This window comes from Opisthocomus hoazin, unplaced genomic scaffold (assembly GCF_030867145.1).
Source record: "Opisthocomus hoazin isolate bOpiHoa1 unplaced genomic scaffold, bOpiHoa1.hap1 HAP1_SCAFFOLD_299, whole genome shotgun sequence".
Lineage (NCBI taxonomy): Eukaryota > Metazoa > Chordata > Aves > Opisthocomiformes > Opisthocomidae > Opisthocomus > Opisthocomus hoazin.
Genome location: NW_027449064.1, coordinates 1 through 24,404, shown reverse-complemented (window position 1 = coordinate 24,404; position 24,404 = coordinate 1). Strand labels below are relative to the sequence as shown.

General features: G+C 42.6%; 1 protein-coding gene across 1 annotated transcript in view; it reads left to right on the top strand.

The window, feature by feature from the left end:
- LOC142360364 (tetraspanin-5-like) overlaps positions 1–24,125 on the top strand; it is a 36,158-nt gene extending 12,033 nt beyond the window's left edge. Inside the window, exons 3-8 of the mRNA XM_075412536.1 lie at positions 10,834–10,980; positions 12,653–12,823; positions 14,813–14,938; positions 18,063–18,110; positions 18,240–18,356; positions 18,905–24,125. Of these exons, the coding sequence (XP_075268651.1) occupies positions 10,834–10,980; positions 12,653–12,823; positions 14,813–14,938; positions 18,063–18,110; positions 18,240–18,356; positions 18,905–18,970 (675 nt within the window). The 3' untranslated portion in view covers positions 18,971–24,125. The remainder of the gene's footprint in view (positions 1–10,833; positions 10,981–12,652; positions 12,824–14,812; positions 14,939–18,062; positions 18,111–18,239; positions 18,357–18,904) is intronic.
- The last annotated feature ends 279 nt before the right edge of the window (positions 24,126–24,404 follow it).

Below are 24,404 nucleotides of genomic sequence, written 5' to 3'. Positions count from 1 at the left end.
TGTAAAGAAATAATCCACATTTTACAGGAGTCCTGTTTGCTGCCAACTAAAAACAATTTGGGGTAGATTTGTGGGCTTGGTGGCTAGTTTCTCGTGTTTTCCTAAGTTGGCTGGAAATGTCCTCTTTAAACTTTGTTGTAAAGAATAAAAAAAGCACACTATACAGTCTCATGACCTTCCTTACAGCCTTTGCAGGGAGGCGAAAGAGCTCATTTGTCAAATAGGCGATAGAATTGGCTTGACAGCCAGTCAGCCAGCCCTAAACAAAAACTGGGCAATTAGCATTCTGAGTCATGAACCTGAAAGAGAGCTGGAGGGCAGGGTGGGGGCAATAAACTTGGAGGATGAATAAAGCTATCTATACATGGATGCACTATATAGCTCACAATATCACAGTGTTTTCAGGCACCCCAGACTTGGACTTGTACTATAAAAAAGTTCATCTGTGGCAGCTGATTTCCACCCACACCCGCCAGCAGTGACATGAATGTTGTTAATGTATAAAGAGTCTGTAGTAAGCCCATGCAACTTACACTACCTTTGCTCAGCAACAGGAGAAAAATGTTTATATTTCACTGGCTTTTTTAACCACTTCAAGTCATTTATTCTGTTGATTTTTTAAAAATAAAATAGACTTGTGCAAAATGTCTGTTTCCCCTCTCGGTTGTATATATTACATAATGTGGTCTTAAGGCTCATTGGGAGTGTTCATGGTATAGTACCAGTAGGCATTTAGGAAAATAAGCTTCCTGGTTCTCTCACTGCAGGAGATTTATGTTTATGAGACTAAGTGATGAAATGCTGTTATGTCTTCTGAGACCTTATAAGACTGTCCATGGAGAGGGAGTTTTTAGAAGGAAAGCACTGTGATTTTGAGGTGTATTTATGCCAGTTATTTACCTATTAAACTCTGCTTTGTCATGACAAGAAAGCTAGACTAGTTCTTCCCTAAACACTTGAAAAATAAACTTCTGCTACTATTGCTGTTTGCTGTTTGAAATGCAAAACCAAGAAAAATCAAGAAAATAATATTTGTAAACATCCTCCCATCTAGTTTCTTGCTTGCAGAGACAAAATTCTGGAGTGAAATTAATCTGGCGTGTTCCAGTGACTGTTGTTCTGTTCTCCATGCTCATTCAGATGCACAGCGTGGAGAAACTGCATAGATTTTATGACTAACAAAGTAGAGAGACATTTTTCTGTTTTAAAATCATGCATTTGGAAATACTTTTATTTCCCATCACATCCATATGTTCTTGTTTGTCAGTGATTCTAAGTCCTGCAGATGAGCTTGTGGAAAGGCTAATCCTCTGTTTGCAGAGAAGAAATGCTTCAGAAAATCTTGTATTGCTGAACCTTTTTCTGACCATCTGCTTTTTTTTGTGTGTGTTCGCCGCCCCACCCCGTAATGGGATTCTGCAGCAGAGAAGGTTTTCCCATCTTGGAAGACATGGAAAAAAAAGAGCCCATTTGTCCTATTCTACTGGTGTTGGTTGCTTCGTTTTACTTTTTAATAGCCCTCTGAGATGTTATTTGTCATGGGGACTGATGTGTTGAGTCCTGTTCCTTTACATGCACTCCTGTGGGCCAAATTCCATATACTATCACAGTGTATCAACTCTTTGTTCCCTAGGATGATGATTGTCCTAAGTTGTCTGACTCAAGATACCTTGAATTTTCATTACTGGGTCAGCTTTTCAAAATTGCTGCTGGCTACAGTGTTTTCACTTGGAGATGGTACTGTGCCTGTGAAATCAGCTGTTCCAGAGAGAAGCAATGGTGTAGCAAACTTCCAGGAACATTTTTGAGACGTGAATGTGGCAGTGGATTCTCTACACTAGCCACAGCCACAGGTGGCCTGGAAATCTCCCTTGTTTGTGAATGCACTTGTGACTCCCTTTTTTTGGCCTCATTGGGAACCAGGAACGCAGTCAGATCGTGTAAGTGTGCCAACACTGGGGCACTGCTCCAACCAAGAAGTTGTGTTGGCATCCATACATTCTGGAGAAATTCAAGTAACTTTCTGGGTTCAGCATGCAAAGGCCAAATCTGCTGAGTGCAAGTAGTGTGGACCAGTAGGAGAGGAATGGTGTTAAAAGACACAATCTGCACACTCTACAGGATTTGAAAGGTTTGATTTTTCTTCGGCCTAGTTCAAGCGTGATCTCATGGACTGAATGCCTGCTGGTGGCTGGAGCAGGAGTTATGTTCCAGGGGCACATCTTCATTTGTAAGTAACCTAGTCTGTGTGCTTTGGGACTGTTCCCTGGTGTGAACCGAAGCATAGCTTGTGTGCAATCCCTTTAAATGGACTCCTGAATCTAACCTGAAATGCTAATGTGGATGTACATGAAAGGTAGGAGCTGCAGTCTGAGATCTGTCCCTGGAAAGTGGTGCAAATTGCCCTGATGATCTTAAAGAGCACAAGATGGAGAAGGGGTGAGGGGTGTACACCCTTATTGATTTTCTGAGTGACTGTTGCTTCCTTTTTCTTTGTTGATGGGAGGGATAAAGGCAAGCAATAGTGCAGCTATAATATTAGGAGGACCCTTCTTGAGTTACTGTCTTCAAGACCAGCATTTTTCCTTTGCCTTGTTCTTGCTTGGGCTATGCATGAGATTCAGGGGGGAGGGCTCTGACGGTGGGAAAAAACCAGCATGGCAGCAGAGGATCTGTCGCTGGATTCAGGCATCTCTTGTAGACGCTTTTTTCTGCCTGTGCATATACTTTAAGACTGCAGTTCTGCAGGAGCTTCTGGCAGACCTGACTTAGTTCTGTCTCGTGTTTCTTGGTGTGGCAGAAGGCACCACCAATGTCTCTTCCCCCCATCCTTTTGTTGGAGAAAAGAGCGGGTCCTACTGTTTCACTTTACTTGCTCTCCTGAATTTAGGGTGGGGTTGGAATATGAGATCAGTCTTTTCTGTTCCATGCCTACATCGTTGTGTTGTAGTGATTGAAGTGAAGTACCATTTCACACATAAAGAAACTTTTTCATAACTTCACTATTATTGATTTTACTTCAATTATGGATGATGCTTTTGTTGCTTCACTACTCCAATGTTTGACTTGTGGTGGATTAAAATGTTAAATAATAACCCAGGCGCTGTAACGTACAACAGGCAATTGAGGGTGGGGAAACGGAGCAAACAGATGAGCTGGAAATGAGCCAGGGAACATGTCCTACTGGCTCTCCTTGTGGGACTATAGCAGAGCTCTGGATTGACGCCATCGTGAGAAGAAAAGTATTAGAGTGTGTAGTTTAGCACAAAGTGTTTACTGCCAAATAAAGATTACACACATGCCTAAACTACCAAGAAAGTGATGTGTGTGTACCCTAGAAAAATAACCATACTTCCAAGATGGGAATGTGGATTTAGGAAAAAAAATATTTCCTTCTTTCAGATGCTACAGCATCAGTAGTACTTGCAACTATTTAACAGTAAAGGTTAGAGTGGACTACTGCAGTAGTATCGCTGAGAAAAATACTTTGGATTTGTGGAAAGCCTCACTTTAAAGGATTTACAGGTGGTTTGTTTAGGTTTTACATTGATGCAAGAGATCAGTCAACAGACAGTCACCATATATTCTGTGACTGACTGGTCACCCTGAGGATTCAGAGCATGTCACTGGAGGATGCAATGTTAGAATATGAGATTCCTGATCCTCTGCCTAAGCACCTCTGGAAATATTCTCTTCTGCTTTTGGCTAAAGATAGGATGAAGACAGAACTGGTTGCTACCAGGAATTTGTACCTCTCTGACAAACTTTCCCCAGAAGCAGCTATTGCAGCCAAAAAATACTGACTACTGTGGTAGCAGACATTATAGGAACTTGTGGTGGGTAGGAAAAGTATGTGCCTGTAGGACTGTATGTTTAGTTCTTCTTAACAGCATAAAGTGAGATAATATTCCCCGGTCATTCCCTTGCTTCTTGAAGCAAAATATGCTTTTCTTTGAAGTATTGCACCACTGTCTCTTCAAAGACCCTATTTGTAAGTGTCCAGAAAAAAACAAGACTTGAAAACCGTATTTCAGCAGTAAGCAGCCATCTTCTGTCAGACTGCCTCTGTGCATCTCTAGCTGTAACCACAGAGCATTGTCTGTGTTTGTCATTCCTGCTGCTAGCTACTGTTTTATTGCCAAAGCCTCTCTGAAGATTGTATATCCCGAGATGTCTGTCCGGAATACTCAGGACTTGGGATTCATATGGAGGGAACACAAACGAGAATTATGGGGTACGTGCTTTGTGCTGTCAGGGTGTGTTATTTGGGGTTTATGCAAGCTAGGCTTATGATTGATATATGTGGTCTAGCAAAAGATGCACTCAGAGGTGCTTTCCAAAGACGGCGAGCAATGGCAGATAAAGCTTGTGCTGTTCTGTTTCAGTAAATGTCAGATCATAGCTACCCTGAGGATCTGGAGCCTGAGGAGACCAGCAATTAGTGACTTTTGGTGGGTGGCTGGCCAACCTGTGGCATGCCGGGGTGCTAAGAGCCTGGCAGTGCTAGAAAATCAAGTTAAGTGGGAAAGGACATGATCAGAAAGGCAATATACAACTGACTGAGTAAATTTTATTGTCATCAACTTTTAATGGAAGTGTGACAAAATGCAAAGTAGTATATTTCTTCTCACTAACACCTTTTTATATTATCCCTAGCTTCACTCTGTCCAGAAATGTGAGCTGAATTTAACTTGGATTTCTTCTTTTCCTGTGGAAGGAACTTGATTAAACATATTAATTTGCTGTGGGTTTTTTTGGGGGGGTTGTTTGAGGGGTTTTTTTGTTAGTTTGGTATGGTGGCTTTTTTAGGTTTGAAGGTTTTTTTTTTAAGGGAAGACAAAGTGTCTTATGAGGAGGGACTTAAATGACTGTTCATTCTTCTTGGATATTTTTTTTTTTTAAGTAAAATAATTATAATACAAAGGCAACAGTCTTTCTCCAGTGACTGTTTTCTGGCTCTACTACACTACAGTCCATTAATTCCAAAATCAGGTCATGTTAAAAGAAATGAGTAGTAGTGTTTGCTTTAAGGCAAAATTTCTTCACATTTTATGGTAACTATACAGGCACAGAGGGGAAGCATAGAAAGGACTTAAAAACTTTGTGAAGAATCACAGAATCACAGGGGTTGGAAGGGACCTCTGTGGGTCATCTAGTCCAACCCTCCTGCCCAAGCAGGGTCACCCACAGTAGGTTGTAGAGGACCTTGTCTAGGCGGGTCTTGAATATCTCCAGAGAAGGAGACTCTACCACCTCCCTGGGCAGCCTGTTCCAGTGCTCCGTCACCCTCAGAGGGAAGTTCTTCCTCATGTTCAGACGGAACTTCCTATGCTTCAGTTTGTGCCCATTGTCCCTTGTCCTGTCGCTGGACACCACTGAAAAGAGCTTGGCCCCATCCTCCTGACACCCACCCTTCAGATATTTGTAAGCATTTATTAGGTCCCCTCGCAGCCTTCTCTTCTTCAGGCTGAACAAGCCCAGCTCCCTCAGCCTCTCCTCGTAGGAGAGATGCTCTGGTCCCCTCACCATCCTTGTAGCCCTCTGCTGGACTCTCTCCAGTAGCTCCTCATCTTTCTTCAAGTCGGGAGCCCAGAACTGGACAGAGTACTCCAGATGGGGCCTCACTAGGGCAGTGTAGAGGGGAAGGAGAACCTCCCTCGACCTGCTGGCCACACTCCTCCTAATGCATCCCAGAATGCCATTGGGCTTCTTGGCAGCCAGGGCACACTGCTGGCTCATGGTCAACCTGTCGTCCAGTAGGACACCCAGGTCCCTCTCTGCAGAGCTGCTCTCCAGCAGGTCCGCCCCAAGCCTGTACTGATGCATGGGGTTGTTCCTCCCCAGGTGCAGGACCCTGCACTTGCCCTTGTTGAACTTCATCAGGTTCCTCTCTGCCCAACTTTCCAGCCTGTCCAGGTCATGCTGAATGGCAGCACAGCCTTCTGGTGTATCTACCACACCTGCCAGTTTGGTGTCATCAGGAAACTTGCCATTTTAGCAGTCGCTTGGGGCAGAGCTCATGTTTCCTGACTTCTGCATGGCCAAGGCCATAACTTTTTCAAAGGTTTGTGTGTTACTGGATTATACTGTTTATTTTGCTTGTAGTCTTAGACAGAAAGTTATGTCTTTGATTTCTGTCACAAATTTCATGAAGCAAAAGTAGTGGAAAACTTTTGCTCAAGTTGATTGAAGTGTTGAGATGGGTAGGTGTTCATTTCAGCTTGGCTTGTACCATCTGAATGTACTGGAATGCATTGAGCTTGGCCTGGGGGCAAGTGAAGAAGGAGTTGAAAGCTTGTGGGTTAGAATTAAGGGACAGGCTCACATGGGTGACATTACGGTGGGTGTATACTATAGGCCACCTGACCAGGAGGAGGAGGTTGATGAGGCCTTCTACAGGCAGCTGCAAGCAGCCTCACAGTCACAGGCTCTGGTTCTCATGGGGGACTTCAACCACCCTGACATCAGCTGGGAAGACCATACAGCTAGGCAGGCGCAATGCAGGAGGTTCCTACAGAGCATTGATGATAACTTTCTGATGCAAGTGGTGGAGGAACCAACAAGGAAAGGCGCGCTGCTGGACCTCGTGTTAACAAACAAGGAGGGACTGGTGGAGGACGTGGAGGTTGGAGGTAGACTCGGCTGCAGTGACCATGAAATGGTCGAGTTCAGGATCCTGCGTGGAGGAAGCAGGGCGATAAGCAGGATCAAAACCCTGGACCTCAGGAGGGCTGACTTTGCCCTCTTCAAGGAGCTACTGGGAGGAATCCCGTGGGCCAGGGCTCTCGAAGGCAGGGGGGTCCATGAGTGCTGGTCGCTTTTTAAACAACACTTCTTCCATGCACAGAAGCAATGCATCCCCCTGAGAAAGAAATTTAGCAAAGGAGGCAGGAGACCTGCATGGTTAAACAAGGAGCTTCTAGCGGAGATCAGGCAGAAGAGAAAGGTGCATAGAATGTGGAAAGAGGGACAGGCCACTTGGGAAGAGTACAGAAACGTGGTGAGAGCATGCAGGGATGCGACGAGGAAGGCCAAGGCTCACCTGGAATTGAAGCTGGCAAGGGATGTCAAAAACAACAAGAAGGGGTTCTTCAACTACATCAGCAGCAAAAGGAAGGCTAGGGACAACGTGGGGCGGCTGCTGAATGAGGAGGGTGTCCTGGTGACGGAGGATGCGGAGAAGGCAGAACTACTGAATGCCTTCTTTGCTTCAGTCTTCAGTGCTAAGGCTGGCCCTCAGGAATCCCAGGCCCCGGAGGGAAGAGATGAAGCCTACAAAGAGAACGACTTTCCCTTGGTCGAGGAGGACTGTGTGAGGGATCGCTTAAGCGATCTGGATGTCCACAAATCCATGGGCCCCGATGGAATGCACCCACGAGTGCTGAGGGAGCTGGCGGATGTCATTGCTGAGCCACTCTCCATCATCTTTGAGAGGTCCTGGAGGACAGGAGAGGTGCCCGAGGACTGGAGAAAGGCCAATGTCACTCCAATCTTCAAAAAGGGCAAGAAGGAGGACCCAGGGAACTACAGGCCGGTCAGCCTCACCTCCATCCCGGGAAAGGTGATGGAGCAGCTTATCCTGGAGGCCATCATCAACAAGCAAGTGGAAGAAAAGAAGGTTATCAGGAGTAGTCAGCATGGATTCACCAAGGGGAAATCATGCCTGACCAATCTGATAGCTTTCTACAATGACATGACTGGCTGGGTAGACGAAGGGAGAGCTGTGGATGTTATCTACCTTGACTTCAGCAAGGCTTTCGACACAGTCTCCCATGATATCCTCCTGGGGAAGCTGAGGAAGTGTGGGCTGGATGAGTGGTCGGTGAAGTGGATAGAGAACTGGCTGAATGGCAGAACTCAGAGGGTTGTCATCAGCGGCGCTGAGTCTAGTTGGAGGCTGGTGACAAGTGGTGTCCCTCAGGGGTCAGTACTGGGCCCAGTCTTGTTTAACTTCTTCATCAACGACCTGGATGAAGAGTTAGAATGTACCCTCAGCAAGTTTGCTGATGACACCAAACTGGGAGGTGTGGTAGATACACCGGAAGGCTGTGCTGCCATTCAGCGTGACCTGGATAGGCTGGAAAGTTGGGCAGAGAGCAACCTGATGAGGTTCAACAAGGGCAAGTGCAGGGTCCTGCACCTGGGGAGGAACAACCTCATGCACCAGTACAGGCTTGGGGTGGACCTGCTGGAGAGCAGCTCTGCAGAGAGGGACCTGGGTGTCCTGGTGGACGACAGGTTAACCATGAGCCAGCAGTGTGCCCTGGCTGCCAAGAAAGCCAATGGGATCCTGGGGTGCATCAAGAAGAGTGTGGCCAGCAGGACAAGGGAGGTTCTCCTTCCCCTCTACACTGCCCTGGTGAGGCCTCATCTAGAGTACTGTGTCCAGTTCTGGGCTCCCCAGTTCAAGAAGGATGAAGAGCTACTGGAGAGAGTCCAGCGGAGGGCTACAAGGATGGTGAGGGGACTGGAGCATCTCCACTACGAGGAGAGGTTGAGGGAACTGGGCTTGTTCAGCCTGAAGAAGAGAAGGCTGCGAGGGGACCTTATAAATGCCTACAAATATCTGAAGGGTGGGTGTCAGGAGGATGGGGCCAAGCTCTTTTCAGTGGTGCCCAGTGACAGGACAAGGGGCAATGGGCACAAACTGAGGCACAGGAAGTTCCGTCTGAACATGAGGAGGAACTTCTTCCCTCTGAGGGTGACGGAGCACTGGAACAGGCTGCCCAGGGAGGTTGTGGAGTCTCCTTCTCTGGAGATATTCAAGACCCGCCTGGACAAGATCCTGTGCAGCCTGCTGTAGGTGACCCTGCTTCGGCAGGGGGGTTGGACTAGATGACCCACAGAGGTCCCTTCCAACCCCTACTATTCTGTGATTCTGTGATTCTGTGATCTCATCAGTAGTTAGTTCGAAAAAGGAATGTGCTAACTAGTCTGCTTCGATAGCAATACTGGCTTTGAGCAATGTTGTGTTAAATCATGCCTTACGTCTATTTTTGTCTTTTTAGTGAATGACAATAAGACTAGTACTATATGTAATGTAGGAGGAAAGTGATGAATGTGATTTTTTTAAAGTTTTTTTTATCCTTCTCTGTCAGATAGTAGCCTTCTGTAATAACGGGGAGGAGAATCTGGCTTGAGAATGCTGTTCATGCTGTTGTTTTATTGTTTGTACTTTAGGATTGGGGTGTAGTCAGCTTTTCCTCTGCTTTTAGCATGCTGGCCTTTTCCAAGGCTCCATGCTGTGTGTATTGGAGAAATTCACGTGTCTGTTTTATCTAGACTGTTGTCTGCAGAATTAAAAACTTTTAAGTACTGTCTTCGGTTACTGCTTGCTCAGTGTCTGTTGTGCTTGGGAAATTATGAAAGTAGTTGCAGACTATGTGGAATACAAGAGGTATTGATTATATGACTATTTATGTATTCTGGATGGTCTAAACTGAGTATATATATATATATTAAAAAAATAAAATCACATGTCTAAAGCCATGGCTGTCAACAGTTAACAGTGTTACTAACAACTTTTGGAAATGAGGTCATAATAACTTCCTTCAAAATTATTGCCATTTTGGGACTATTTCAAAGAAGCAAAGGGGATATCAATAAGAAAGAGGAAAAGGGTGAAGAGCTTAATTCTGCAGATAAGGAGCTGTAGAAGTAAAGGTGTGTATTGTTGCTTTTCAAGCCACAGCTTCATTCAGGAGTTAGTATGGAAAGCAGTAGTCCAAAGAACTCAGCCTGGATTCAGGCTTCATTGAGAAACACGTGGAGAAATGTCTGCTGCAGCAGTGTGCTTTGCATTGACCTACAGCACTGGGGAGCTGAATGAAGAAACAGTGATACTTCAGCTTTTTTGCTGCCGAAAGGGTTTAGGAAACTGTAACTGTTCCTGTGCAAACTCACTGGAAGGAAGACTTTGTATTTACTTCTTTATATGACCCATCTGTTCAACATCAGCCAAACTCTGGTTAAAACGTGTTCAAAAAATTAAAATAGTTCCTCAGGCGTTCCTGCTGGCGTCGCAACCGAAGCTCTGCTTCTAGGGGGACAGTGGCATTACAAGCAGCCTCTGCTGTCCTGTCTAAAACATAGCATGTGTGGTTTACCTTGCGATAGGTCTAATCTAAGTTAGTGCAAACCATCTCCCAAGACAAGTCCTTAAACTGCCTTATGTCCTACTAAGAGACTTAATGTTATTTTAAAATTTTCCCTGCTGATTAATCAGTAGCCATATGTTATTTATATGAGGTTTTGGCACTGTAGATGCCTGAAGTTGAATTGGCTAGGTATCTAGTTTGTCAAATTTTGGTGTAACATTCGTTGTTGCAAGGTGCTGCAACCTAGGAGCTCACTTTTAATTTCTGCAAATTGCTGCAAATACTGAGCATAAATGCTGAAGTCAAAGTGGTGTTCTTGCTATTGACTGCTTTTTCGGTCGTAACATGTGTAACTCTGCTTACATAAACAATGTATATGATACCTAAAATGCTTCTCAGCATGGGCAGTAAGATGGAGTTGTTTTGTTCAAATATCTGTTCTGACTTTGTGGCAGACTAATTCTCATAGCTACAGAAGCAGCAAAATGCCCTGTGGGTTTCTCACAGAGGACTCTAGAAGCACGTTTTGTTATTCATTCCATGTGTCGATTCAGAAATATTGTACGTAATAGCCCTTTTTATCTTATTTGAGTGCAAAGATTTTAACTGTATTTTCTTGCTGTACTGCAGAACACTGCTGTAGTCTTCTACCTTTTTAAAAAGAAAAATGCAAGCAGAAGTTGTACAACTGAAAACTGAACATACTTGTTATCCCATGGCATTGTTTCTTTCCCAGGGAGTGCTGTCCAATATCTCTTCCATCACTGACCTGGGAGGCTTTGATCCAGTTTGGCTCTTCCTAGTGGTAGGAGGAGTTATGTTCATTTTGGGATTTGCAGGATGCATTGGAGCTTTGCGAGAGAATACCTTTCTACTCAAGTTTGTAAGTAGCCTTTGCAACTGTGGTGTTCATCAGTTATATAGCATAAGTCATGTTGTCTGTTTCTGCTTAACTGTGTAAAGATTTTTAAGATGTCTTTTGGGAAGTGGAAGGTGTTATCTGATGTGCGAGTACTGTTCTGTGAATTGCTTTTACTTAACTGTTTACAGCTCTTCAGTCTCTGGTACTTACTGTTAGGTTTTTTTAAGGTTTGAAACTAACTGATGGTAAGAATCATAACATGGAACTACTTACTTTCATATGGATATAGCCTAACAACTTGCTTTCCTGTCATGAAAAGAGAGAAACTTCTGCTAAGAATCTGCATGTTGAACTTTGAGTCCATAAGAAGCTGCCTATGAAATGTGAGGAATATAGATACACCACTGAATGTGACCCGTGTGATTTCTGCTCTGCAAGTGCCCCTCGTGGTACAGAAGAGAATAGGACTGTTACGAGAAGTGGCTTGCTGAAATCCTCAATTCTGTACTGTTTAGTTAATTTGAAAAGGCTTCATTGTTTACTGTTGTGCTGGGGCTTGAGAGTATTGTGTTCCATTTTAGATCAATTTAAGATTCTTTCCTCCACCACCTCAGCTTCCAGAGGTGAGCACAGCCTCGGTAGTAGTTGTGTCTTCATAACCATTAACTGATAATATATATGTGAAAAGGTTTCCAGTGAAACAACTGCCTTGAAATGACATATTTGGCTACTGTAGACACCTTGTATAAGGGGAGTTGAGAGTTACAGTTGTTGAAACATTTATAAAGCAGCTTGGGATAGTTCTAGTTTACTCTTGTGTTGCTTAAAAAAAAGGGGGGGGGGAGCTACTGTAGCACTTTTTTTCTCCCCTTTCTCGCTTCTCTTAGCTCGCCTAAAATGAACCCATCTGCTGTACCAGAAATAGCTTCCTATACAGCAGCTGCAGGAGAAATTAAAAATTAACAAACACAGAGAGCATACTAAAATGAAACTCATAAGCACAGTTGCAAAAGGGATGGACTTCCAGTATACGAGGACCCCTTTGTCTTTTAAAACAGCGTAGACTCAGTGGAGATGGTTAGAGAAAGTGGCACATCATTAGTAATGCCTTTGGCATCCATTGCATTTGCATTAATCACAGCAGCTTCATTTGGTTTTAATGTGGATGTGAGTCATTCCATAGACATTCTGCTCCAACTTAGTCATTAATTAATTTCTGCTGTTACCAAGTTTTGCTTTGTCTGCTTAGGCAAAGCTTTACCAATGAAGGTGTCTAAAGAGAAGTTGCTTAGAAAGCATTTCACTGGCACTGTTGGTTGTTTATGCCTTTGAAAAGGTAAGTGCCTACGTAGAAATTTAAGACAAGTTTTCAGAGGGCCCTACAGGTGGTGAGTAGCCATCTCTGTTGAAATTTACGGCGAATTCTCTTGGACCTCTTTGAAAATCCCAATGAAGTGTCCAAAGTTTGAATTTGTTGGCATTTTTATTATTTATTAGAATAGACTGAAGATTCCTGTACTAGAACCCTAATTAAAAATGGTACAGTTTTAATTTAAAATTTCATGTGTGCTAGAATAGCTTGAACTTGCGCTGAAAAGGATAAAGCCCTAACACTGAACACAATTGTGAGCCTTGAAAATAAGGTTTTGGTTATAAAGCAACATAACTTTAACCTTTTTCTTTTTCTTTATAGTTTTCTGTGTTTCTTGGAATTATTTTCTTCTTGGAGCTCACTGCTGGTGTTCTAGCGTTTGTTTTCAAAGACTGGATAAAGGACCAGCTGTATTTCTTTATAAACAACAACATCAGAGCATACCGAGATGATATTGATTTGCAAAACCTCATAGACTTCACACAGGAATATGTAAGTTGGACTGTGTTTATTTTTTTTTTTGTAAAGTTTACTTTAAAGAACTGCTCTGTTTTTTTATTTCCCATCTGTTTGGTTTCTTCAAGCAAAACAGAAATATTCTAGCATATAATACTTTTGAATATATATGTATATTTCTCTTTACAGAACATCTACAAACACACAGCACCTGTGAAAAGTGTTCTATTTCTTGATGTATGACTGAGCAAAACAAGGTGGAGAGTTGGGATGACTTATTCTTGAAGACTTAAAGATAGTGTGTCAAATCTACAAGTTAACTATCAGTGTCCTGTGTTCAGTTTTTTTGAGCATATTCCATATGTGTATGAAGATATTTAAGGGTTCTTGAGGGGAGGGGTTTTCAAAATATTTTGTTGTAGGAGTATCACACCTGTTTAAGAAAAATAATCTTTTTTCGAAGCTTACTTGGGTTCTGAGATGAAGGTGTAGTTTTAGCAACATTAGAGGTGCTACACCACACTGCAGGGTGGCAGAGATGTTTAGCTGGTCTGTGTGAAACTACGAAGTTACTTGTTTTTAAGCAGATAATGCAATTAGACTAACGAAGTGGGTAACTTGTAAAGTTCTCATAGGAAATCTCTAAATGATGCTACATCTGCACTTCGGAGGGAAGGGTAAAGCCAGAGATGCACACGCTTGTGCGGGTTAAGCTCTGTAATTTGTCACTGTGTGTAAAGGAGTCTTGCACTGACTTTTGCCCAAAGTTATTTCGCCAGTACCTTCTTGTTCCAGTACTCAGTTCTTGCCTGTGTTGATGAACTCCTCTTTGAATTTGGTACGGTGTAACTAATGTGATTAAGTGTTGGTTGAAATCATGTTCTACTAATTTTTCTGCATTCTGCAAGTAAAATAATTTCATTCAGTGTTTGATTTGTGTCTATATGCCTTGGGGGGTAAAAATGGCAAGTGGGTAAGTAACAGGATGTGGATCGTTGCACTGGTTTGAATCTTGTCCAGATGGGAGAAGGTCAGAGGTGATCACAGTCTGAAATCAGTGGTCCACTTGTATGCAACCAAAAGGCTACAGTCCAATTTTGCAGGCGCTACATAAAATTTACTCTCCTAACTGGATTAGCAATTTTAGCAGATAAATCAGGGGCAGCATGAGTCTGGAGAGCAAGCTACTTTTCATCTAGTAGAGATAATACTTGAAGACAACATGTTCAGGTGTTTTGGAGGGAACTGTGCTACATCTAGGAAGAGAGAATTGCCATTCCAATGCTTTTAAAAATGTGGCTTGTTTGGGTGTGTTTTGTTTTTTTTTAAAGTTGACATAGATGGGTTCATTGGGCTAACTGCTTAAATACTGTAAACCATCAGTGCTCCACTGATCTCCAGTCCATTCTTTGTACGTTCAGCAAGGTTTACCAATTCTTTGTGTGTTCAGCATGTTTTTCTAGAGAGTAAGCCTGCCATTTGGCACATTTATTTTTTGAAGGATTCTGCGTGCCTTCAGTAAAGATGTTATTTGTGCAATGTGTGATGCTCAGGAAACAATGTGTTCATGCTGTCTGATGTACAGCCAGGCAAGGATTCCCCCAAGCTGGCAAAAGGAGTCACTATACCAGTGTAGCCCTTGGAGCTGATTAGTTTTGTTGAGAACACTGACCACATTAAACTGGACAGAATATGATACTCTTAGCTCTACTATCCCTGGGGCCTGAGCCTGTAGGCCTGTGCAGCTCTGGTGGTGTGTAGGCTTATCAGCTCCATGGGTTTCTCTCCAGAGAGCAGTGTTGCAGGGTGTGAACATAACTTTAATCACATGATAATTTTAGAACAACTTGCAGGTTTGGAATGGTCTTTTTTAAAAAAACAAAACCATGCCAGCTTCAATGAAACCAGAGGGAATCTCAGATTTTGTTTTGAAAGCTAGAGAGAAACTGGCAGCGATGATGCGTGTTACTAATTCTGAGACTTGTTTGTTCTGAAAATCAAGCAGCTCTCCTTTCTTTGTTCTAGTGGCAGTGCTGTGGGGCTTTTGGAGCTGATGACTGGAACCTGAATATTTACTTCAATTGCACAGATTCCAACGCAAGTCGAGAGCGCTGTGGTGTGCCATTCTCTTGCTGCACTAAAGACCCTGCCGTAAGTGACAGTCAAGAGGGTAGGATGGGTCTGCTGTTCCAATTTTTAATCACTCTATAAGATTCCACCACACACACCACCCCCCCCCCCCCCCCCCCGAAGTTATGCATGATCACTACCTTCTCACCAACCTTTTTTTGTACTTCAGCTCAGCTTAACAACCAACTTTTCGGCAGTCAGGAAAAAACCTGAGCTAACTTAAGTCTTCGTTGTATGCTGTTTGCCGCTTTTCATTAGAATGCGAGTACCATGGGCTTGGCTGAACATACATATTAATTTTAGCAACTAGAAAACCAGAAGCCTGTAATGAGTTGAAGAATATGACCTTTCAGTTGAATATTATTCAGATATTTCATTCGCTGCCTTAAAGAACAGCAACTTTTAAGATCAGGCACTCCAAAGCAGATATTACTCATCATTTGATGGAGTGTCCAGAGGCTGCAGCCAGCTTGCCCCAGTTTGCGCTAGGTATGGTAATGAATGACAGTCTGTGCCCTGAAGAACTGACATATGTTTGCATCAGAGTCTTAGTTGGGTATGGACATTTATACACTCCCCCCCTGCCCTTTTAAAATTACTGCTTATCCTACAGTCACCTGAGATCAGACTTGAAAGGCCAGAAATTGTTTGAGGGGACAGCTACTTGGTAAATTTTCTTGTATTTTCAAATAGTTATAGTTCTGGATCATCAAGCAGCAAATGTTGGAGCCATGCGTTACTAGTACGGACATGATCAAGAAAGAAGGGTAAAGTGTAGGGAAGCATTTCACTGACAGTGAAAGGCTTGGAAAAGGGATGCGTGTGTGCAGGGAAACTGTTATGCAGCGAAGTGCATATATGTGACTTTCATATAGCTTAAAAAAAGCAGCCTATGAGTGCTTGTATTATCTAGTAGTTCAGCTGTGGCTTTTTCTCCACCTGGAGTGACTTACAGTTCCTTGAATGTAGGAGTCTGTAGCACTGACTAAAGTTAGGCAAGTTGCCAACAGGCACCTCAGGTGCTTCCTGCCTTGCTAATCCTGGCATCCAGTCGCTACTGCTGCACTCCCACTCTCCTGATAAGGTACTGCCACTTGCACAAGCTGTGTTCTGGTTCCTCTGCAGTGAACATGTCTTCACAGCAGTTTGGATCTTTCTCACAAACATCACTGAAAATGTTTTAATGAAATATTAAAACAAAATGGCAAGTAGGTTAGACTCCAGTGTTACATTATGCTTAGGATTCCCCCTGCTGTTTGCCTATCTGCCCACCCACTCACACAGAGAGGTCATCACAACCCAGTTTTAAAAATACAGTAGTTATAAAACCAGTCCAGTGACAGCAGTACAAGGTAATTCTATAAATGCATAATGCATGCTAAAGTTATTGCTCTCTTTGTATGTATATGCTTATGCAGTTTCTTAGGGGATGATGCAGCAACCAGAAATTTAAAGATAAGTCTCATTCTCATTCATTGCAGGGAAGCAACACACTTAATTGCCTTTAAAATAAAGACTAAAAAATATTAGTGTCATGCATATAATGGATATAAATGTAACCAAGCTGTGACTGGCTCAATCGCAGTGATAAACACAGGTTTATTCTCTGGGAAAGCAAATTTGTTCCTTTTGGAATTAGGGTGCAGTGTTGGACTGATGCAAAAAGTTATGTGGATGCTTTATTGAACAGGACTTGCTTTTAGTTTAGCTTGAATCGGGAAGTGGTAAGTTTAAGGTAGGCCAAAATAAGTCTCTTCTTAAAATGAATTTGGACTACTATAGTTCGCTTTGCTGTAGTTTAGTAGGTTGAAATGTTCCAAATTCCTGTACAAGAAGAACCTAGAGAAGTTGGTTTATTTCCATTTCATTCTTCACGCTTTCTTTCGGTTAACAAATTTCAAGGCTGAAGACAAAAAAGACAGATATAAAGCAAGTAAGCATTCAGCACAAAGACGAAAGCTTAAAATCCCTCTATTGGAATCTTATCTACTTTTAGAGCCTTGAAGTGCATGGTGCTGTTATATTTTAGATCCTGGGACAGAAGCATTCATATCATTAAAAGGTACAAATTGCTCAAATCTTAAAGGTCCATTAAGGGAATCCAGCTTGAGCAACTGACAGGATGCAACCTGGTGATGTACTTACTGCAAAGTGAGGAAACACTTAGAGGATCTTTAACTGCTGGTCAGAGGAAAAATCTTTTTCTGTATGGCTGCTATTTAAAATCTATTTCTCTGCTGGCTGCCTGTCTCACTTCCCACAATTTGATTAAATTGTGGTGTTCAGTACACCTAGCTGAAATTGGCTGATTTTTCTCACTTCCTTGAGTCGTTCCTTCTGCTTACTGTTGTTATATGAGCCAGTAACAATATTTTGCTGCCATTGTGGCTGACACCAAAAGCAGTTGCTTCATTTTACTGCCCTGAAATAACTGTATAAAAAGTAAACGCAGCTTCCGATGGGTAGCACTTCTTCGCTAGGAAGAGTCTGCCATAGCCAATTTTATTACCTGTGCTTTGGGGGTACTAAATCTGAGGCAGTAAGAAAAAAAAAAACCCCTCCTTTCTCATTGGTGTCAGGCTCCTGTAAGAAAGAATAAGCAGTAAGAACACATCACCCCATCTCGTCTTTTTCCTCCTAGTTCTTGGACAGAAACTGGGTACTATGTATATTTCTGCAGACATCCTTGGTAAGAACTTGCAGCTTCTGCAACAGAACTGTCCCCTCTCACCTCTCCAAGCTGCACAGACTGAACCCTGAAAATGTTAACAGTAGTCTTAGCATCTTTTTCATTATAGACTAAACCTTTTCAGCAGAAGGTTCGTTCACTTAAAATAGGTGTTCCCTAATCCATTTACTTTGACTTCTGAATGCCTGCATCTGGAACACAGAGTTCAGCCAGGTGGAGGGTCAGTTTTCCCAGCTTGCTGCTCTAAGAGCTGAAAATATGTTTTTAATGTGTGCTCTTGTTTGTTGTAAATAATTAATGGCACTGAATGGAAGAGGAAGGGGTTTTGTAAAAAGCAATACGGTAACCAAAGTTAGGGTGATTGTCTTATTACATACAGGACCAACTCTGGGGAGCTGGGAGAGGGTGTTTGGAAGAGACTTCACTGATTGCCTCTTCTGTGTGTCTCTCTCCTAGGAAGATGTTATTAATACTCAGTGTGGCTACGATGCAAGGCAAAAACCAGTAAGCATTTTTTTCTTTTTTCAACGTGGTGTTTTAAGGATCTTAATCCCTCTTGCAAGAGCAAGTTATTCTACTTCTGGGATAGTTGAATGTAATTATCTCTGTTTTCTTCCCTCTTCTCCTTGGCAGGAAGTTGATCAGCAGATCGTTATATACACTAAAGGCTGTGTCCCTCAGTTTGAGAAATGGTTGCAGGACAATCTTACCATAGTTGCTGGTATATTCATTGGGATAGCATTACTGCAGGTAACCATCACATTCTCTGTAATGAGTTACACAGAACGACAGATGAATAGAATATATGAGGGGGAAACTGTATGAGAGAACTGGAAATAGTGTCTGTGCACTTAAAAATACAATGTCTGTAGGTTTTAGTGAGGGGAGCTAAATGCATGAGGCTTTCTTTGAGTGTTTAATTTTTATCTGTAGGGATGCATCTTTTCAACTGTCTGCAGGTCAAAACTAACACTCTGTGTTAAATGAACATTAGGTAGAGATTTTTAAGCCAGTACAGACCTACTGCTTCTGATGATGCTTAAACGAGCAGTGAAAAGCCTTTACAGTTGATTTTGTGAAGCGAGTCTAGAACTGTTCAATTTCCTGGAACTCAGTGGCACTATAAAAATACTGGTGTTACAGAAGTTTTTGGATATTCTTCTTTCTTACAACACTTCATGTGATTTCTAACTTTCTGTTGCTTGTTTTCATATCAAAGTTCTGTATAACTGAAGGAGTTTGTCTGTATGAAAAGAGTTGTCTGATACTCCAAAGGAATAAACTGTTGTGTCTTCCAGATATTTGGGATATGCTTAGCCCAGAATTTGGTTAGTGACATTGAGGCTGTCAGAGCCAGCTGGTAAAACTGCTGAAGTAACCACAACAAGACACTGGACAACCGAAATCCTCTGAAACCTGCAGTGTGTCGCTCCGACACCAAGCTGTATGGACATGGGTGACAGGGAAGCCTTCTCTCCCAAGTAGTCTCAAGTCCCAAGTTCCTGATACTGCAGTGAACTCGTGTTTCTTTGGGGTGGGGGAGAGAAGAGTGGGCTATTTAAAATCTGCTGCTCACAAACAATTTTTTTGTTTTAAACCACCAGTTTGAAAGCTGTTGAGCCGTGAATCTCTACTGTATTCTTGATCTTGAGTAATGAGTGGACACTTTTTTAAATTGGTGTATTCAGTGGAACAGAGTTGCATCGTTGTAGTCTGTGGATATGCTGTTCGTGTCATGAGCTCTTCGATAGCTGCCAAATATTCCTGAGATGGTCTCTCTCCTCACCACTCTGTAAAGGAACACTCTTGTTTCCACAGCTAAACATAGCTGCAGGCCAAAACTCATCAAGCAGGAAGCAACTTTCTATGCATCTATTGTACAGTAAAAGAAATTGTTTTTAAAACAAGGGAAATTTTTTTTTATGGAAGCTTCCAGCCATCTCCCTGTAGTACTTTGATGTTGGAATCAGCAGACTCACAGGGAGAATTGCCTAATTTTATCAACATCTTTCTTCCTTTCTCCACCCTTGTATGAAGGGAAAGGAGTTTTATATTGGACAAACAAGGGTTGTAGAGCCTTTGGTTGCTGCCATACCTTAGGACATCAGTCCTAAGGCAAGGATGGGATATAACTGTATAAATGTATGAAAGCAGTGTGGATGTTGGGTCCAAGTGAATAATACTATTCAAAGAATGAATTATATATTAACTTAAAAATCAAAACATATGTATCTGATATGGCTAAATCTTTTGTTTCTCTGGAATTTTGTGTAACCTAATGTATTTAGGGATCTCACTAATTTTAGTGCTTTGATATACTTGTGCAAAACTTCTTTTAAGATAATTCCTTGGTCTGTTCCTAGCTGAGGCTTTGGTCTTTTTTTTTCCTTTGTTCTTGAATTGTTATTACTTGCATGAGCTGTGGAGTAAGAATCTGTGACACTCCAGTGCTTTAAATCTGTGTGTATGTTTTAATACCGTCTAATCCAAACTTATTCATTGGTAAGTGCATGTGATTATGGAAAGATCATATCCCATTCCCTTGGAAGTTGGAGAGAACAGCTTTTGCCAGAGTAAATGCTTACTTCCAGTGAACAAATCCTTGCTATGGAGATGTCTCCCTGGTTGCACTAAATGCAGCAAAAAGCATTCCTGAAGCAGTGGAATAAAAGTTTTAAAATAGAAGCGCATATTGGCATCAGCCAAGACAGACTCTTTGGAATTGGACAAAAGAGAGTAGAATCTGGAATAAAGCACAAATAGTGGAAGAAGAGTTACATCAGACTCCACCCAGCTTAGAGTTTTTGATTATTTTTTTTTTTTGTTCTTCACTGATAATAGTGAACGTACAAACCTCACCATGGCTTGGGTAGTTTTATTGCACTTTGTATAACTTTAGCTTGTTGTGTGACCCTTCTCAGTATCTGCAGAACCAGTCCTGAAAGCTGTGAGCTCTCGGCTCCTGCTTTGGTCAGACAGTGGCAAAGGGTGTGTAGCACCTCTTTGTAAGAGCTTAGCATCTTTCTGAGATGAGTTTCCTGAAATGAAGTATGTGGAGTAGAGGAGATGAATGCATTGCTTTCAAAGCTTCCCTGTTCTGGGGGACAGATAAAAGGCTGGCCTGATGACCTGTTGAGGTCCTTTCTGGTCCCGTGACTCTTAAACATGTAAGTGTATGTACCCTTGCACATTTTGCCTTTCTGTGCTTTAGTTGGCTGTGGTTTTTTTCCCCTCTGAAGGCTGGTGGTAGGCACACTGGCGCTCCACAGATGCCGCAGACAGTCCTGTTGTCCTCCTGTCTTTGAGCGTTACCTCATCCTCCTCTAGTTAACTCGCACTGACTGGCTGTGAATCAGGCAGCCTCCATATCCTTTGGTATCTGCTGCTAAAGGCCAGCCATGACTCAGAGTAGTTTTTTTTTTTTTAAAGACTTTGAAAGCAATTATAATTCACTGTCCTTAATAAAGTTGGTTCCACCTCACCACAGTGTTATGTTTTTCTTAGCCGCTTCTCAACTTGAGGAGTTACTAGTGTTTGTTTCCTCCCCAAAGGGATGCACCATTTTGCCTGATAGCAGCAGGACAGACGGATCATCAGCACTAGTGTTGCCATACTGAGACAAAACGATGCATGGAGAAATCGGGGAAGTGTGGTTTAGGAAGTAACCCCTCCACCCATGAGCCTTGGTTGTGAACCAGCATTTTGGTTTGGAGGAAAAGAAAGACGACTGCATTACAGAAACATTCCTTGTTGCCACTGATCTTGAATACTGCTGTTGCTGCTGTGGGCTTCTGAAGACAACTTCATTCTTCTGCTTGAATTTCTGCCGTCGTATTGTATTGGCCTTCTGTCTTGTCACGCTGTTCTCTGAGTTCAGTCTGCTGGACGTGCTGCTGGCAGTGTCAGACTGATAGGAAGGTAGACGCTCTGAGGTGAGCAAATCTTGTTCTCACTACTTGCACGTATACACACAAATGTGCAATGCTTCTGCTGAGTCCCAGAATGACTGACTGTTCTTATAAAAACCACTAGATAACTTATTTTTCTAGAGTTTGTCGTTATTGCTGCAGATGTTGATCCTTCCCTCTTCACCGCTTCCGAGAGGTGCTCGTATTTTCCTGATTTTTGCAGGTGTTTGATAGATGCATACTGAAAATTCAGGATTAGCTATCTATATTGGACATTGAAACCCTGCATTTTTTGTCTGCAGATTGGGTAAGATGTCCTAGAAATGCCCCATCAGCAGCTACTCAGCAGCTTAGGTGGCCAGCTTGAAAAGCTTGTGGAAGTCAATCTGTTATTTTCAGAGCCTGCCAAATGCAAGCAAGCTTTCTTTCAGAAAACTCTGTGAAAACTTCAGGGGAGCTGCAACTGGAGCACAACTGCTGGCTACACGGGCTCATTTTCTAAAGCAATAAGATACGGTAGGCAGTATGACTTCTTGGCAATTTCTAGCCTGCCTGGTGCGGTGGTGGGGTAGACGTGAGTTCAGAGGTCAGTCTGAGTATCTTTAGTGTGTAGCAGTTGTTCAGAAATTTGTTGTCAAGCTTATAGCCCGTGTGGAGTGTGAAGCAGCTCTGTTTGCTGGGTGATTTGTATGGGATGGTGGTGTTGCTAACGAGATCTGGTAGCTTCAGCAGTCGCCCTGGCTTAAAGCCATTTCTGCATTCCCCACTGAGCCCTGCCAAAGGGCATTAGGGTCCTTGCTCCTCTGCTTCTAAATGTCCTCCATATTCACAGGCCTTTCTGTTGTTTGATCGCTCTCTCTTTTTAATTAATAGCCTAATGGACAAATGTTTTATTTGTCTCTGTGTGTGTCTGTTTCAGTAGCAGTAGGATCTCTTTACTTCAAAATCCTTAATTTTGATTGTGCCCCTTAGAGTTTGAAGCTGTGGAGATGCTTGCTCAAGCGTACCCTGTCCTGAAAGCCATCTTCTCTCCCCTTGCAGAGAGATGCTAATTGTGGCTCTGGTGTGTAAATAGTGTTTGAAATGTAAATAGTAGCATGCAGATGAAATGATTCTTGCACATGACTGCTTTTCACCCCAGAAGTGTTTGTGACAGACATGGAAGGTGCCCACCGTGCGAGTTTGCCGATGGCCGTGGGGTGCCCGCTCAGTGAGGCCTGGCCGGGGGGCCGGGAGCGCTGTGTCTGGCATGGGCCAGCACGGGGGGCACGGCACGGCCGGGGGGACCGCCCTTGCCTTTCCCTTTTGCTGTTTGGTGGTAGAACAGCATTAAGCTGCAAAATGGAGGGCTGGAGTCAGCACCCCCGACCGGTCATGGGAGGTGGCCGTCACTTGCGGCAGGACTAAACATGGTGCTATAAGAACTGTATGGACGTTAATCTGTGTTTTTACTACTTTAGAGATGCCCTTGGTAAAATTGATTCTGATTGACAATGTTGGTTATAATAGACACTCATGTGTGAATTTTTTATTCCGTTTCCCTTCTTGCTGTGTGTGCATTTTGGGTGCGTTGAAATGGCAGTGCTGCAAAGACCTAGGAAGGAGATTGGATCTTGACAGATGTTAAGCGCTGTTGAATGTTCCAGTTCCTCCCTCCCATTTTTGTTTTCTCTGAAGCTTTTTCAGATATCTGTAATTGGTCATGAAACTGTTTAAAGCAAACAAAAGAAAACTACCCTGTTGGATCCATTAGTTACCAGATTTTGCCACTTGAAGAAAAGGGGGTGTGTGTGTGTGTGTGTGTGTGTGGGGAATTGGTCTCCCCTAACACACAGTATAAAAAGAAGTGTTGTGACTACTAGCGTGCACCAGGCAGCACTGCTAGCTGTCTTTTGTGTTTCGGCAATATAAATGTGTTAATAAAAATCTTCATCCGTATGTGTGTTCATGTTCACACTGTGTATGTGAGAGAGATGGACATGATACTACCTTGAGCTCTCTCAGTCTCTGGGGAGATTGGGATTTGGGTTTTGTGACTCAGACCCCTCTCTGATACCTATATTCCAGATTAGTTTCAACTGAATCTCTCTCTGGATCATCCTGGGGTGTATGGCAAGGCGTCGATATTTACCCTCTGTGTATCATTCCTTTTTACACGAATGTATTCTCTTGTGTTCCTTTTTTATCAGTTGTAAAATTGATTGTAAAAGCCAACTACACTTACTGATTGAAAGTATTGCTATAACAGAACTGCATGCACAGTAGAGTTTGACTTGAGCTTTAGTTTTCTGATTTTGGACTGGTTACCTTCAGTCTAGGAGAAGAGCATAGATCAGGTGCATAATGTATTACTTGTCATCTTTAGCATTAGACTGTGGTATTGTATCACATGCTGATCTCAATGGATGTAACTGGAGTCTAGGAAGTTAATGCAACTTCCTGGTAATTCATTTTAAGCTATTGAAAGTGGTCTTGATCATGCTACTTTTGTTCTTGGATTTTTGTTTTTTAATAGAGGCATTTTTTAGGAATGTTTTAATACACTTATGATGGACAATACAATAGTTTTAATAGTTGTGCAGTATTCTGTATTTACTTGAAGTAAATCATTTTATATGCAATTTGTTAGATAATTACAATTTTATAAATAAAATTGCGTGAAATACAATGTTGTGAATGTGTACTCTTGTGTAGCACTCAGTGGTACAAAGATACGTTCATGCAAAGTTCCTCCAAGAGAAGAGCCCCTGCCTGCCCTCCCCCGAACTAACAGAGAATGTAAATCCCCAAGTCTCTTGCATACAGTGTAGAAATTGTGTTCTAATCAAGTCACAAAATATGTTATCAAGCCACCAGTGGCCACCCTTAAATTAATAATAAGCTAATAGAC